Genomic DNA, 17,235 nt, shown 5'->3' on the forward strand with positions numbered 1-17,235 from the left:
GTATTTTTAAACGGAGCAGAAATAGAACTAGTCTCCCAGTTCAAGTATCTTGGAGTCATACTTGACTCGAACTTGACTTTTAAGAAACATATCAAGAAAGTATCCAATACTATTAAATTCAACTTGCAAAATGTTAAACAAATCAGACCCTTCTTAACTGTCAATGCCGCAAAGTCATACCTCCACTGTATGATTATATCCCATATTGAATACTGTTTGACAAACTGGTCGTTTGCTTGTGCCACAAACCTGAAACCCATAGAACAGCTGTACAAGAGAGCTATCAACGTGTTTGACAGAAAGCCAAATTCATACCACCGCTGTACCATCCCTGAAAAACACAATTTCTTGAGTTTTGACAATTTTAAGTATTTAAGTAAGTGCTTTTTTGTATAAATGTTTACATGGACTACCCCCCCCCCTCCCTTAGGGGAATTCATCCACAAACAACACACTGGGCGCTGTACTAGGACAGAAACCAGAGGAGACTGTGAAGTCCACCGTAGACGGACCACTTTTGGACAAGACCTTGCCATCTCCTCTTGCACTTTATGTATCTCTTTTATCTTCTCTTGCACTTTATACTGTATGTCGTTGCTGCTATATTGTACTGCCATGTCATAAATACTTGTGTGTGCTGCTCTTGCTCTTTTTGCATATCATGTATTTATTTTTGCTATCTTTATAAATGTCATGTTCTTATATGTTGTATGTGAGGGACTGCAGATGGAAATGAGCTCAAAGCTAAAAATTCGGCATATTTACATTTGAAGCATTATTTGTCTTAAGTGTTCATTAATGTGTAATGTCCCTGTTCAAATAAACGATTATATTAAATGAAACATGAACGTGTAAAAAACAACCAGCTCTGATCAGCACTTTGTTATTAAGACATTGTAATTTGATCTGTGAACTAATAGCCTCAATATGTGCACATTTATGGGCTACTGACGGCATAACCTCCTGCTGGATTTTTTTAGAAACAAATACAATGGAAGTGGCACTGACCTAAAGTGACTGATAAATACTGATTTTCACTACCATTAATCCACTAGACACACTTCACATTTAAGGATTCCACAATATATAAAAGCCTAGAGCAGAAACTCATGCTGGAGACCTGACTGAGTACATCTGGTAGAAATTGGGGATGTTTCATCCATTAACTTTGGCATCTGTGGAGAATTAATGAGTATGCGAGTAGCTGCAGTAACCCTAAATAAACTCAGTGCAGTCATATGGCTAACTTTATAATGTGCCGTAGGGGATTAAACCTAGTTAGTGGATGGCTGAGTGAAATTAAGTTAAAGTGATAGCTAGAGGCCTTCGCACTTGTGTGCCATGCCATGCCATGCAGTGCTGGATCCAATAGGTGACCTCCTGCAGTGGTTCTTACAGTCTGAGAAAGCTTCACATCTGGGGCTCATCATTATTTATAACCCAAAAAGTTTACTTTAAGCTTTTCAGAGTCCTTTTGCCTTTACAGCATTTTTCTCAAAAATGACATTATATTTATGTGTATTTTATATATTATTACTGTTGTTGTACTAGAAAGATGTTTAGGATATGTATTTTCCTTTTTTACACAACATTATCACTTCTTAGTTTCCCATAAGCTAAGCATGACATTTTGTCACAACCTATGACTGTATGTGTGTTAACATTTCTTTTGCACACTCACTTTGCTTTTGATGATGAAAAAACAGTGACAATGGCTTTCCGAAATGAAAAGCCTCACAGGAGGCTCCGAGACTGAATGAATGACACATCAGGGAGGCATCAGAGGAGTTACAGTGGAGAGATTTTGCTTTTTAAAAAAAAATTCATCTTAGAAGCCTTGAAATCGAGATGCAGCTTTAAAACTGAGCTATAGGAAAATGGAATGTGCAAATCTTGTTGTTTTATTAGCCAGTTTAAGTTGTTTCCAGATGTCTTTCAGTGTGAGTGCACTTAATAAGGTTAGGTTTATAAAAGGAAATGTTTACACATTGTGTGAGAAAAAGAGAGATGGGTGGATTGTGATTTGACCTGAAGTGGTGATTGTGTGAAAAGGAACTGCCGAGCTGTATTGCCATCTCTAATTATAATCAACCCATGTGATTAAATTCATAACATATTCAAACAAACAAAACTTAAATTAGTTTTAGTGTTTGTCTCATATGGTACTAGTGAACTGCAGCATATTTGCAATAATACCAGGACCATAGCTGATATTCAACAAATAGGCAATACAATGGTTGTGGCAAATCACTGCTTGGTCTATCACTGACCACACTGTTATTTTAAAGAGACGGAGAGGGAGAGAGGCTGAGGGGGAGAGATAGAGAGACTTTTAAAAAGTAATAGCCATGACTTGGAGACTAGATGTTTTGTGTCAAAGAAAGAGCCTACAGGATTCAAAAGTGTTTCCGGTGAGACCACCGCGTCTAATTACTCACAATGCTGTGACATCAGTCTTCAAAGGACATGAAAAACAAGACTCCTTTCACACGTCCATCAACTTTGTATTAGACTTTACGTGCCTAAATGATTAACGAGAAGCTGACCACATCATGGCCAAGGAAGCCCGACTTCCTCCAATAGATGACAGTGAAGAATGGCTCATAATGTCCTCTGTGCTAATTATTTTGTGCTTTGATTCCTAATATTTTCCCTCAAGTTTTAACAACATAGTATTGTGGATACATCCACATTAGACATACAAAATATTAAATGTACAACACAGTCAAAATGGGCCTAAAGATTAGGATGGATTTACTCGTAGAGTTAAATAGACTCTGACCAATGTGCATTTTATAAACACTATCACCATCTCAAACTTGCACTGTTGATATTGCTATACCAAATTGATACATTTACTCCTGTCGTATAACTATTGGTGTAACCCCTGAAGATGAAGTTGTAAGAGGCTGCTACACACTGAGTTCCCAGTTTATTGGGTTTGTTTGTAGCCTAATGCAGACACTAACCATCAAGTAGATCGTTCCTTTATTAACTTTATTTGCATTAAGTGTTGATACTCTTAATTCATTTTTACTACATATATAAACGTAAGCAACAATAACACAGGGACTCAACCCATACTCTCAACTGAAAGGTGTTTTGTGTATTGATACTGTATATTTGCCACCAATAGATTGACAGTTTGTTTCTAATGTTTTTGTACTGCAAAATGATCATCTCCTTGAATCAATACTTCACTGGCAGTATGTAAATATAAAGGGCTTATACTAAGATAACAAAACACAACAGCTCTCTTAGTTTCAGGTACTTATACACTAATGAAAAAAAAAATTCAATTCAGCCAATAAATCCCCCTAAATCCTACACTTTGGATTAATTACATAAACAAACACTTCTAATAAGGAATTCTTAAATGTGTTTTTAAACACCAAGCAAATGCATAAAAGAAGTAAAAAATAAAATCAGAAGTGAATTATATTATTATATTTTATATTAATATGCTACTTCTACTCCAGCCCAAACTGATATTGATAAGTGGCAAACACATTGGTTGAGTGATAAAATGTATTATGTATAACAAATATGAGCTCAATATGTGCTGCCAACAGACACATAGCATAAGCCTTATAAATATTATTCATTATTATCACACGAGATTTTGAAATTAAATATGTTATTGCAAATCTACAAGTGTCTTGGATCGTTTCACATTTAATATCAGCAGTAATAAATATTGCGGACAGACCAGTCTATGGGACAGACCCAAAAACCCAGAATTCGGGATGGTTGTGTTGTGAGTTATTTTCTTCATCGTGGTATATTTTATTTATACTTTTTTTTTTGTAACACTGCAGCCCTGAAGCCTGCCCCATGTGTGGTGTCCGAGGCGCGCTCCCCATTGGCTCCTTAGCAAAGGGGGCGTCGTTTCGCTGCTGGTGAGTGCTTAGGGTGCACGGGGTGTTCTAGGGATGGCTAAGGGAAAGCGTACTTGGCACTGATCCCTCCTTTCAGTAAAGACTGCAGTTTACATTAGGCAGCAATTTTTGTTTTCATCAGGGGGATGAATGTGTCATAAATAGTTCGCTTTTATAGAGGGTAGTGGATGCATGTTTAGCAATGCAATGAGGCCAGTGCACTTTGCAAGACTTGCGCTGCAGAGAGCCTCCGCGGATCCCACGACCTGTTGCTGACAAGCCGGGGGAAAGGAGAGGGAGAGGGGGAGCCGCTCGGGAGAGACAGAGGTTACTGCCTTGGAGACGACAGCCTGGGTTTCTTCGCGGAGGAAATCATGCAGTTTGCTATCTGGCTGGTTGGACTTATGTGTCATCTGTCAGCGCTTGTCCGAGAAACTTTGCAACACCGCTTGCACCCGAAACAAGGTAGTGTTTTGATTTGATTTAGGAGTACCGTGAAGTTAAAGGTGTTCAAAGCAGTGGGAATGATGCCTTGTGAAATGTACAGTTGTCAAGCTGCAGCTACATGTTTTACTCTGATACACACTGCTGTTAATTCCATTACTTTCTCTCTTTACTTTTTGCAGAAAGCTTCATCAAACAGCTGTCATCGTATGAAATCATCACCCCACTCCGCGTCAATGACTTTGGAGAATCATTCCCCCACAAATTGCACTACAGAAGGAGACGGAGAAGTTTAAATGATGACCTGTCGGGTTTACGGGTTCACTACAGGATTGATGCATTTGGGGAACGCTTTCATCTCAATCTGACCGCCGACTCCGGCTTCATTGCCCCCTCGTACACAGTGACACACTTGGGAGTGGAACAGAGCAACGGCACGGACATCCCCTTCAATGACCCGAGCGATATGCGCCACTGCTTTTTCCGCGGACATGTCAACGCCAAGAGCGAGTTCCCTGCAGTCTTCAGCATGTGCACTGGCCTTGTGAGTGTTCACTTTAAAGTACCTTTTTTTTTAAGACGCCTTAATCAAGCGATGCTGACAGGGCCTTCACCCATGCATATCCCCCATAACCCGCAGTTAAGTGAAGTGTGTAGGAGTGTAACAAGAGCAAGTGTTACTGGACTTATGTCATTGAGGAGGAGGAGGAGGATGAGAGCAATCTGCATCTCGGTGCCTGTGAGGAGATGCTCCCATAGTTCACAGTGCAGGCTGGGCATCCGGGTGGTGTTGTGGTTAGAGAATGAAGTTGATGTGACAACAAGACTTCACCCTGCTGAAGTGCTCTTGAGCATAACAAACTAAGAATCCCTGATGAGCTCATGCTGAGAATGCTGCACTTTGGCTAACCCTACTTTGAGTAAAAAGGTTAATTTCACCTTACAAAGATCAAAAAAGTATCAGCAGATTTTATACAGGGATGAAATGGAACCAAACATGCAGCTGTTTTGGTTCCATTTCAAACTGCTTGAAGCTGCTTGAAGTTTTAACAAAAATAATAGCAAACGCAGCAGATATATATATATATATATATAGCCAAACCAATTTGATTAGTCGATTATCAGTTGATTGATCAGGTGATCAAGTAAAAATGTTATTGCTAATGTATCAATCTCTAATGCCAAACATTGGTTTCTTTCTAGATTCTTAAATGTGACAACTTTTTTCCTTTTGTGTTTTCAATAGTTGTACGTTTTTACACAGTTTCTTTCTTTATTTTACATATAGTTTTTTTTTTTAAAAGAACATCAGGTCAGAGCTAATGAGAGTAGTAATCAGTGACAGCCCCAAACCACACTTCCAGTCTAAAACAGCTGTTTGCTTGTGGATTGCCCTTTATCATCTTTTAGATCTTACGGGGCTGTAATAGAGTTATTGGGTAATAATGAGTTTACTGCCCCATTTGAGGATCCTGATACCCAAGTCATTTAGTTTGCTGACTCCTGTGTGAGAGCACAAGTGGTGAAGTGGATGACTTAATGGCTCACATAAGGTTACTGGTCCAGGGGCAGGGGGTTGACCTCATTCGGGCCAGCCGGATTCTGGTTTGGCCTCTGCGAGGTGGGGGGGTTTGGCTGGCCGCAGAAACACAGACAGCAGGAACATAACCTTGGAGTCTTCCTCCCCGTCACACCCCCTATCAGTGACATAATCCTTATTTTAGATAGGTTAACTTTGTACAGTACCAGGATAGCATGTTGATCTAGTACATTCACAATGCATTCAGCAATTGTACTGTATTGTTGGAACCTGGCATGATAAAACAAATGTCACGCATTAAGTCTTAGTGGGGGGGTATTTCCTATTCAGTGTGACTCTGGAGAAGAGATACCACCACATACATACTCTTTCAGTTTGTATACCCATTTAAGACATGAGGTATGCTGGGATTATCAGGGTAATAAGCCTTTAATTGCCCCTCTGCCCAACTTTGATGTATGACTCGCTTATCCAAACATGTTTGCATCCTTTTTCAAGCAATCTTTGTTGCTTATCCGCATCATCACTCATTGAGAATGACAGGACAATGGAGACAGCACCAGAGGCTATTGGGTCATAAATGTGTCCGTATCTGATCACTGGGGCTTAATGGCCAGGCACATTTTGTTGGGATGATGTCATTAAGGAATAATTAAGCCCTAAAACAAAGGGGTCATTCTAGAAAAAGCAGGTTCCCCTTTCGTCCAGAGTTGCTCAAAGCCATCCCCAGGGGGGAATCGAGGGGGTGGGGTTGAGGAGCTTTTTGGCCTTTTCAAAGTGAGCTGTGACGGGCAGAAAAGGAGAGAAATGCTGTGAAGAGTAGACAACTGCCAATGAAGGTTGTAAGGAACTTAAGGGTTGCTCACACCGTGGGAAATCTCCCTGAAGGAGCTCGCTCTCCCAGTCCACTCGCTTAATAGAAGTGTGTGTTGAGTCAGACTGTCCTGAGAAATGAGGCTCTTCATTTTCAATCGGGCACCAAGCGTTGCACCTCTGTGTAAAGATCAGGCTCATGACACCTTTATGTCCGGTTTTAGGTTAGAGATTGACTGCAACTGTACGTCACTTTGCGATGACTCAGCACCAACAGTTTTTTAAGTGCCTTTGTAGGGTCTGTTTAAACAGATGTGTGCCAACAGTCATTCCATCCATGTCATGATGGTGACCTCGCTTCAAACAGGAGTCCCTCAGTTGTAAGGTCCAGTTCAGCACCCGTTACTGAACAGCAACCATTGTGTCTGTCCAAAGTTTTGCCAGATTTGCTGCTGAGCTAATGCTGGGAAACCCTGAAACTCTGCCCCCTTCATTGACTAAACAGAGCATTTGTCTGTTCAGCCTTCTGTTAACACCACATGAGAACTTTAGAAAGGCTTAACCGTAACCATCTAATTAAAGTTAACTCGCCGTGGATAGTGATTTACAAGATACAGGTAAACATCTACCAGTTGTTACACTGTATAAATCATTAATTATATTTAGATCATTATGACTGGGAGTTGGAGTAAGGTTGTAACATTCTCATATTGAAGTATTCCAGAAACTTTGTGCAAAGGTAAATCAGTACAACAGTTCACATTTGAAAAGTGTAACTTCATTGTCAAAATACTTTGAGTAATTCCCTGAGTTGTATACACTTATACTGGCTTGTCAAGAAATGCTAATATTGTCACAAAGCCTTCAAGGTGGAGTACAATGAGGGAAAAATGAGTTTCTGAGGGCTTTCTTCCAGTGTTGCTGTTGCTTATATCCTGTGACCTGTTTCTACAAGTTCATTACCCTGCACTGTACACATGTGCACTATAGACCTATAGCACTCTCGAGGAACTATGTCTCATATGTGCAAGCCAAGTAATCTGTCACTCCTTGAAAGGCGGAGAGGAAAAGTACACATACAGTTTGTACTCGTTTCCATATCCGATCTGTATGTTTTCCATTGTGAAGCGTCCATCCCGCGTGGGGATGGTTATGGAAAAACAACAATAAAGATAACATTCCAGTGTCCAATATCCTGTTTAAGTGTGCGCATGAAATTACCATACAAACACCATTGTGCCTCATGGTCGAGTGAGCTAAGAAGCTTTGTGAGGGACTGAGCTGCCAAATCAATATTAGCATTCCTCTGTCAGCAGCTCTGTCCATGTACTGTATGATGATGTCACTGGTCCCAGTGTCAGGTTGTGAAGGGAAATGCATTTTCATAGTCACAACAAGCACTCTTAAAAGCCTTTGCAATCTTTGTTTTTTAAATGGTTCACTGTTGCATGATGATTTATGACTTTATGAATGTATAAAGGGCTTAAAATGTCTTACAATGGCTTTTTATTGTCATGGTTACAACTTCAACAATGACTCATAGCGAGATGTTGTAGATAATCCCTGACCTTTTGTGAGTCAGCATGTTCTTTCCATATGCACCTGTCAAAAAAACTGAGCTTGCTCAAAAGCATGGAAATAATGTGCACAGTGGTGCCCAAGGGCAGAACAGGATTACTGCAATTAAACCGCAGCCTCTTTGAATGCAACTCTGCCTTAATCTGTATATCCTTCCCACATATGTATGCAAACATTCAGCTCATTTCTGATACCAAAGAAATCAATAACATCTATTTTTTCTGCTCTAGGTTGGAACATTTACGACACAATATGGTGAATACTTCATGGAACCTCTTTTAAACGCTGAGGGGGAGGAATATGACGAAGAGCACAACAAACCTCATCTTGTTTATCAACAGGAGAGGAAGAACATCTCGCATACGCACAACAACACAGAGCCCTGTGCTGCCTCAGGTAATAGACTACAGACTGCCTGTAACCACTGTCTGTAACCACTGTCTGTCTGACTTTAACCCACTAACACGTACCTTCTGATGACCTTTTTAAACCATAGCAATAAACACTATCCCAGAAAGGAAATTATACGCAGTCACGATCTTTGGCTCGCAAGATACCCAAAATATTTCAGCCATGATTAAGGAGGTGTTGCTGAAAGCTCCTCAACTTAATTAATTAAATACCCGCCCTAACACTGCCTGGTGTTTTCACTCATGTTGTGCAGGAGAATTCAATCCAAGTTCCGTGGCAAGAGCTCAGAGGGAAGGAATAATTACTTTTCAGGTTAGCAGTGGTGATGAAAAGAACTGGAGAGGTTTTCCGCATGGGAGGCTGCTTCAAAGTTCTCCCAATTTCATTTGAATTTTTATGGTAGAGGCCTTTGGATGGTGGATAGGCCCTCGAGAGAAAGTGGGGTGACCGAGTGGAGTTTACCACGATGGAGGGCCTTAGATTCGTTCTCGCAGGGAGCTCCGTGGGCGGCCTTTGTTGTGAGATGCAATAAATCTTTTTATGTGCAGACCGCTTGATATGCTTGTTGTCTAAACCCAGCTATTGTCGCCTGGTGGTGGCCTTTGTGTGGCGGCGCTTTAAAGAACTTGGAATGACCTGATGGGCCAGGTCAATACCTCCTTAATATGCTTTGCCCTTTCACTCTCTCAGTCTGTGTGTGGTAAACAGAGACTAAGAAATCTGGAGGGTCTCTCAGCCCCCACTCTGAGGCACTTTTAAACATACTCTCCCTCAAGAACTGTGAGTGGAGGCTCAGTGAATGAACCTGACTTTTGGTTGAATTCTTCATTTCATTTTATATCTACTTAGTCCCAATTAGAAAAATCCTGAATTGTTAAAGCATGACCTCAACTATTAACAGAATAACCTATAAAACAAATATAATTCAGTGTACAGCAGGAAATAGTAGAGAGAAAGGTGCCTAAATGGAGGAGACACCTGTAGGTCTTCATCAAAGGGCTGCAGGTAAACAGCAGGATTAAAAGAACCAGAGGGCCAGAGATAGTACTGTGAGGTGTCCCAGGCAGCGGCTCCACAGCTTTGTCTGATAGGCCCCTCTCCAGATGCTGTGATAAATGTGCTCTTTGAAGGCCATACCAAGCCAAGACTAACAGGCCTGTCCTGTCTTTTTATGGGAAGGAGTGCAGCCCAAGCTGCTACTAGCTGGTTAGATATAAACACTGGCTTGGCACGTGTTCTTCTGCTTGCAAAACACTCATAGTGGCTGCTCCTGTTTTTGGATTTGGACATTTGCCTCTTGGCTTTGGATAACAATGTGACAAAATCTCCATGTATCACACATAAAGCTCTGTGTACTATGTGTCTCTCTGAAGCTCTTCATTTCCCTTGCCTCCACTCTACACCATGTCTGTACACTTTGTCTGTGTTTCTTTGCCTTATGTTCCTCATCAGACTAAATCAGTGTCTAAGTATTGGGTGCCTAACCGCAGTCTAATTGTTGATAGAGAAAAAAGTGTTTAGAAAACCAGAAGCAGCAAGGGAAAACATCCTTAAGCAGCCACATTTTTTGAATGTACCTTTCTGTATGTTATAGCAACAAGTCATTTTTTGTAATTAATGGATGGCAGCGAAAAACTAAAAGCTGATGTAGGTAGTAGATTACGGAGTGTACAACAAAGCCAATGCTCTGTTTATATATTCATACAATATAGCCAAGCATCAATGTAGGTACACTGAGGAGTTTCTTATGTACAACTCCTATAAGTTACAAATACCTCATGATGCACTACACACAGAATATTATTTTAGTCTTCCTAAAGGTATGATTCATTGCCGGGCTGTTGTATTGGACTGCATTGAACTGGTAGCTCAGGGGTTAACAGAGAGGGTGCTTTTTGTCTATAACAGGTTTAGTGCATTTCTGTCTTCAGTATAACCCTCCAACGCAACTGATATATATCAAGTTCAGAAGCAAATGTTTCTGATTTATCTAATCGCATAGATGATAGGCTGGAGAACCTGTGGTGTTGGTGGGGTGCAGATTCCATTCCTAGTATCTCTTCTTTTTTGAAGAGCTATAAAAGCAGTCTTTGTTAGGGTCAGTCATCTTATGACCCTCTGTCTTTTCTCCGTGTTTCCCTCCACTTTATGTTCCTGTGATAAGAACGCTTGGCTTAAATCAAAATTGGAGGCTGGAGTTTGAATGCTGAGGAGTTTGGTTAGTTTTTGACTATCAAGGGGTTTGAAGCTTTATTGGCCTTTGGTTTTGGAACCGGCCAACTATCACAGTTGGTCCAAACATGTTTATGTAAAATTGCCAGAATTTTTGAAAAATAGGTTGTTTTGCAAGACTTACTCTATGGGGATTATTATTCCTTATCTGCCTTTCTCTTTGCAAAAGAAAACATCTCTTTGAACACAACAAAGATGAAACGGGCTGTGTTTTATCAAGCTGAACGCCAGGAAACAAAATGTGTATCAGCAGATACCTCTGGTGAGATAAGCTTTGGCATGTCATAGTTCTGCCTTAGAGCACGACAGACTGACTTCTGTTTCTGACACAGTAAGAGTTTCCAGAGTGTGCACAGTCCCTGCACAACCTGCGAAAACGTGTTGAAAGGAGCGGAAGGCTATGTTTCCACGTGAATTAAACAAACAAAGATGAACTTTTGTTTTGATCTTAACACTTGTCATCTGTGACATGTACAAATACTTGACTTTTTTGTACATGTGCCATCACAACCTGTGAACTAGAAGTGTAATGATAAGAGCTTTTGAGTGTTAACTTGATGGAAAATGAAGTTGTGTTACTACAGCAGTGATGACTGGACTATATATCTGTCTTCAGCTGCTTCTTTCCACTGTGCTTGATCATTCTATGTGCTGTTGAGTGGATGAGAGGCTTAAATATATTTTAAATGCAAAAGTATAACATTTAGTGAATGCATTAGAAACCATAACACTGCAGCTCAGAAATGTAAGAGTAAATCAAAGAACCTGAACAACATGACCACGAAATGTGGTCTCAGTGACTGACATTTCTAGGAACTGCATCAGTCGTCTGTCTTTGTCAGCCAGCCTGGGTGGCTTCTCTGCTGTTTAGAATACCTCTAGTGGAGATAGCTGTTGAGTGGGTGATTAATCTTTGAAAGTCACAGAGTGCCTTGTTGTGCCTTGTTCTGGTTTTAAAAGCCTCCAGGGAAGAAGCTTACTGGGCTAAAAATCACAACACAGCTCCGACCTTTAATGACACATTCTACGGGGTATCTGTCTCCGAGCTTGCATGTGAATCCCTGTGTCGTCCTTCAACAGAGATAGCCACAGAGATGAGGGTGGCTGCAGATAGGGGCAGATTCTTCTCTCGCCAACTCTCCCCCTTGTTCTCCGAAATGTGGAGACAAGCAAGAGACGGAGGGAAGGGAAGCTGTACAGTATCTCTTTCTCACACTTGTTGGCTGTGTGTCTAAAGCTGTGGGGTGTTATAGTGTGTCTGAATTAGAAACAGTCAATTGAATGCAGACAGCTTGACAGCAAACATTACCATCAGTAAACCCAAACACCAACGTTTCATCGGCTCTTGGCTCTTCCCCCCCATTTCTTGATGGCTAACTGAGGGCAGCTGGGACAGTGAAGTGACTGGCTTTGATGCGGCAATACTTGGCACACATGTCATCTGTGCCCCCTGACCCTCAACACAATCATTGTGTAGGATTCCCCCCTTGGTGCCCACTGTGTATACATGGTAGTTCAGTGCTAGCATCAGGTTTTCGGTCAATGGGTTCATTTACATGGAAAAAATGCCCTCCCCCGCCTGGGGTTTGAACTAGCCGACTTGAATCGCTGCCCGCTCTCCCTTTGCGCTTTCATGTATGTGAATGGGAGCACTTGTTGATTGTGACCTCACTTCCCTCTTTGTTTGGAGTCACTCAGTGGACGGTTGGATGTGACCTTGAGTCTTTCCCCTTCTAGAGGTGCTTGTTTACTGGCGTTGCTGGCTTGTTTGCTGAGCCTCAGTTAGAACTATATATGCATAAAGCTCTTTGTTTTCCTTTTAACTCTAGCTCTTGACAGGGGTCAGGAAAGGTGGCAGGCCAGGGTGTGATTGACGGGCGCTGAACACTCTGACACCCTCTCTCACCTTTAGGGTCTGGCTTTAGATGGTGTGGAGCCCCTGAATGTCAGATTGCTCCAAAAGGCTTAGGCTTGCTCTATGCCCCCGTGCCCCCTGGACAGACTGAACCTCCCCCGTTCCAGGAAGTACCTATTGTTGCTCGGAAAAACTGTTTGTTTTTGGTCTTTTGTGGGCGTGCATAGATGTGGTTTCTTATGTGTGCGTGTGTCAAGAGTGCATTTTAGCGCCCTGGCCTGTCAGTGGACGAAGAATCCCGCTGAGTATTGGGAATTGTTGAGCAAAGCAGTGCATAGCAATGGCGAAAGGAGACTCTTTCTTCATGTGTTTGAGCAGCCCTGGCCTACGCTGCATGTGCCTGTCGGTTTCCCTTCAGATCTTAGCAGAGGCCCCAGCTGTTTCGCACTGCCCACTTTCTTTTTTCTTCTACACCTGCTTCTCACTGCTTTGCTATTTGCCGACCTAGAACCTTAAACAGAATTTATTTTGTCCTTTAGAATCCACATGGCGTTAATTCGGAACACTGATAATGTTAGTCCTATTATTATTCATTAACTGCGGGTCTTGAGCAAATATGTGTGTAGATGTTTGTGTAATGGGTACGGTAAGGTAAGGTACGTTTATTTATATAGCACATTTCCAGACACAGGCATTTCAAAGTGCTTTCCGTCATCATTAACATTTAATAAGAAGACTAAAGAAAAGAACACAATAAATAAACATAATGGAATAACAGATTAAGGCATGATGCTTTGTCACATCATTGCCTTAAATTGTAGCTTCAACAAAGATAGTGCAAGCAGCTAATAACATGGCCCATTACACTCATTGGCATCTGATTAACAGATAACTGATTCTCTGGACAGGGTAGAACAGGGCTGGGCAACCACAGACAGTCTATAACTTTAATAGCTGCCATGTGTCTGCCTGAGGCCTCAGCCCTATTGAACCCAATGTGTTGTTTTGTCTCGGGAGTTCCCGTGACAGATTCCAGCTGGGGCTATTTTCTGCCACTGTCGACTGTCTGGGCATTCTTAGCAAATGGGGGCTGATTGGAAGGGTTAAAGCAATTTGAGTGACAGTGACTTACTGCCTGGTGTCATGGGTAACAGTCAGAGGTGAGAGGGGGTGACAGGTGAGCGACAGTTTCCCACCGAGGTGGACTGGGGAGAGGTGATGCTGAGAGCTGGCCAGTGAAACATCAGTGTTATTGCCTGCAGCTCTAGCTGTTTACCATCTGAGAGGCCAGAAAATCTATCAGCTTGCTTTGTATGTTGCGGCAGAAATATATGTTTCAGCGTCCGAAAATTGGTTAGTGGGATGTTTGAAAGAATTGGAGATGTTTTCATCTATGCTCTCTTTGTTGGAGGAACATTACTCCTATAACTTCTCAACCTCAACACTCGATTGTATTGAGCTTGTTTTCATGTTTTATACAAACAGCTTTCTTTATGACTGTGTCTTTTTGAAGTTCTTAATACACAGATTCTTTATAACTAATATGCCAATAGAAAAAGACTAAAATATGAAGCTCTTTCGAAAGTGTCATTTCAAACCCTTTTTTTGTTGTTGCAATTCCTATTTCCTTTTTCCTAACAACAAATGAAAACAATTGTGTTGTGGAGGTCTCTCAGTCATTCATCATTCACATAATCTTAAATCTGTTAGAGTCTGACAAAAGAGAGACTCCAGGCACCTTGCTCGTCAATAGGAATCCAGATCCATAAGTAGTGTTTTGTCTCAACACATTCTTCAGCTGACCACCATGCCGTCTTTAGCATGTCTCTGAACAGAAAAATAACATTTGAACTCTTGAGAGAACTGTTAGTGTACAAAGCCAATGAGGTCAAAAGCCATGCTGCCTCACTTTTAAAAGCTTTTTTCAGCAGCAACAATTAGCTGCCTCTGCTTCTTACTGCCTAGCCACAGAATTGCACTTAATTGTCTGCATGAGTTTCAACATATTTTCCTCTTGAGTTGTACTGTCAGTAACCAGAGTGTCTGACCTTGTATAGAAACCAAGGCAGTACCTATACTCAATGTAAGGTATACTGTCTACTTAATTGGCACCCGGGGAATAGGGCGCTTTAACTCTCAGCGGGCCATTGTAAAAGAATGTTAATTAGTTCAACAATGAAATGTGTGTTCCCCATTGTTAGGCCCTTGGCATTGATACTTTTGACAGAGAGCTGAAGGAGAGTCAAAGAGCAAGCCTTTGATGTAGATTGAAATCTCAATGAGATCCTTCAGGACAGCCTGGATGTACATGAATGGGCTCAAAGAGAAAGTTATACAATCATCAAAATGCTTCAATGCTTTCATGTTTATGAATTAATGTAAATAAGTCAATCAGTGTAAACATTCAAACCCAACAGGAATTAAAAAATATGTAGAGAACTGTTCAGTATTGTGCGTGCAATTAAACATGTTATTGAGTGAGTGAATAGATAAACATTGTCTGTGTTGTATTTGTTGTTTCTGATTAGTTTCTGGCACAGTGATGAAAAGATTTTTACAAGTTTACAAGTCAAGTAGGCGTTAAAGCAGAAAAGCGAGTGTGGTGTGGGCCTATTTCAGCTATGTGCAAACTGGAGCCAAGCAAATTACAACATTTATAAGTGCTCACACTCGCATCGTGCAGGGCTCCTTTTATTATTCTCTGTTATGAAGAACTGCTGGAGCTGGGTTTTATAGGCTCACGGTCGTTAATTTTTTCTTGTTTAAAAAGAAAAACAATGTTTCACTTTGTATTTGTTTAGTAATCAATTCAAATATACAGAGTTGTGGTAGGTAATGCTGATTTGAGGCCTGGCGCTTTGGGGGTAGTAGTCATGTCTCTGTACGCCCGGCGGGTCAGGGCAGTCACCCCTGTCTTCTCATGGTGTAAGTAGCAGCTCACTACCTAGTGAGAGGCGGATTTGTATCTAAGGCGATTTGGGAAGGGTTGTGTGTGGCTAATCTGCAATGATTCAAAGGCTATTATAACAAGGACCATATTTCCTCCTCATCCTCTTCTTCTTCTTCTTCTTCTCCTTTTTCCTATCACACTCGCTTGCGCTGAGACTTAACACCAACTTCTGTACATGTAAATACTCTTCTTAGCTTTGATAATCCCTTTGATGTCGGACTGTCTGCAGTGATGAGTCTGTTTAAGGGGTTTAGTGTAGTGGGTTTGGCCTTGGTGAGTTTTTTCTTGGAAAATACAAAGCTGTGTTCTGGCCCAGCTGCCCGGGCTGTGTGCACAGACAGGCTTGGCGCTGACTCTGATGCTGGCACTGGCGTGGGGCTGGGCCTCACGGCAGCAAGAGCTGTGTGCCTTTGTGCCAGGGAGTCACGCTCCGCCTCGCGTGCCCGCTGGGGGCATCACTTGAATAATCTCGGAGCGAGTTTTCTTTTTTTTCTGACCTAACAGTTGCACACAATCTCTCTCTGTGTGACTCTCTGGAAAGATTGAGTTTTTCAAAGACAATGGAAGTCTTCACAATAATCGGGTTATCTAAAGTTGAGAACTCCAAACTATGCTTGGCTCGTAAACACTGACAGTGATAAAAAGACTGAATAGCATTTGTTGACTGAATGTCATTTTATGTTTAATTAATTTCTCAAAATGTTCATTGCCATAACTTCCATAAGCATAACTGGTTATTAAAGGCAACACTACATACTGCAGGGGGCTATGATTGCTGACATAAAAGTAATGAGTGCGTTCAGACAAAATGGGCCCCTATACTTACGAAAGATTGGAAAAATGAATTTGAGTTGTGATAGAATATCTAAGGTACATTTAAATCTGTAGTGTCTGTGAGTTTGCATGATATACTATTTACCCGTCATACATTTATCCCTCACTTTTTCAGGTAGCTCCCTAAATCCATCTTTCCCTTTCTGAGAGATGGCAGAAACTTCTGCAAGCAATCTTTCTTCCACCCTATCACATGTGGCAATGCATCACCGCTAATCTGAACAGCACCAATCTGTGTGTCCTCTTATGGCCTGTTATACCATAGACTGTCTACTGAAATCCATCCAATTCTAATAAATTATTCATTGTGGTTGAAACATTTTTCTTCAGACGATTCAGAAGTGTTCATGATGATGATTTAAAGTGTGTTAATCGTTAACTTCATTGATGTGGTTCAATAGATTTTTTCTAGAAATATCACTTAGTTTTCAGTATGGGCTGATGTGCTGGTCAGTAAATGGAATAAGCTGCAGCAGCTTTGTGTCCAAAACAACATTTGCCTTTTTATTAGCTATTTGGAGCGTGCCTCTTCCCCGTCTTCTTTCCCTGTTGCTCTTCCAAACTATTTCAAAAGGCTACAGTCCGCCTGTGGACATGGACAGTCATACGTGCATGTTTAATTAAATCCCCTTCGACCTTAACCTTTGCAGATTTGCCTTTTTTCCTTTCTCCAATCAAACAAGCTCTTGACGTCTCCCTA

The 17,235-nt window shown here is 41.3% G+C and overlaps 1 protein-coding gene across 1 annotated transcript in view; it reads left to right on the forward strand.

The window, feature by feature from the left end:
- Positions 1–3,946: 3,946 nt before the first annotated feature.
- LOC307040570 (A disintegrin and metalloproteinase with thrombospondin motifs 20) overlaps positions 3,947–17,235 on the forward strand; it is an 82,834-nt gene continuing 69,545 nt past the window's right edge. Inside the window, exons 1-3 of the mRNA XM_079683536.1 lie at positions 3,947–4,343; positions 4,505–4,866; positions 8,484–8,649. Of these exons, the coding sequence (XP_079539662.1) occupies positions 4,253–4,343; positions 4,505–4,866; positions 8,484–8,649 (619 nt within the window). The 5' untranslated portion in view covers positions 3,947–4,252. The remainder of the gene's footprint in view (positions 4,344–4,504; positions 4,867–8,483; positions 8,650–17,235) is intronic.

Source organism: Notothenia rossii (genome assembly GCF_949606895.1).
Source record: "Notothenia rossii genome assembly, chromosome: 5".
NCBI lineage: Eukaryota > Metazoa > Chordata > Actinopteri > Perciformes > Nototheniidae > Notothenia > Notothenia rossii.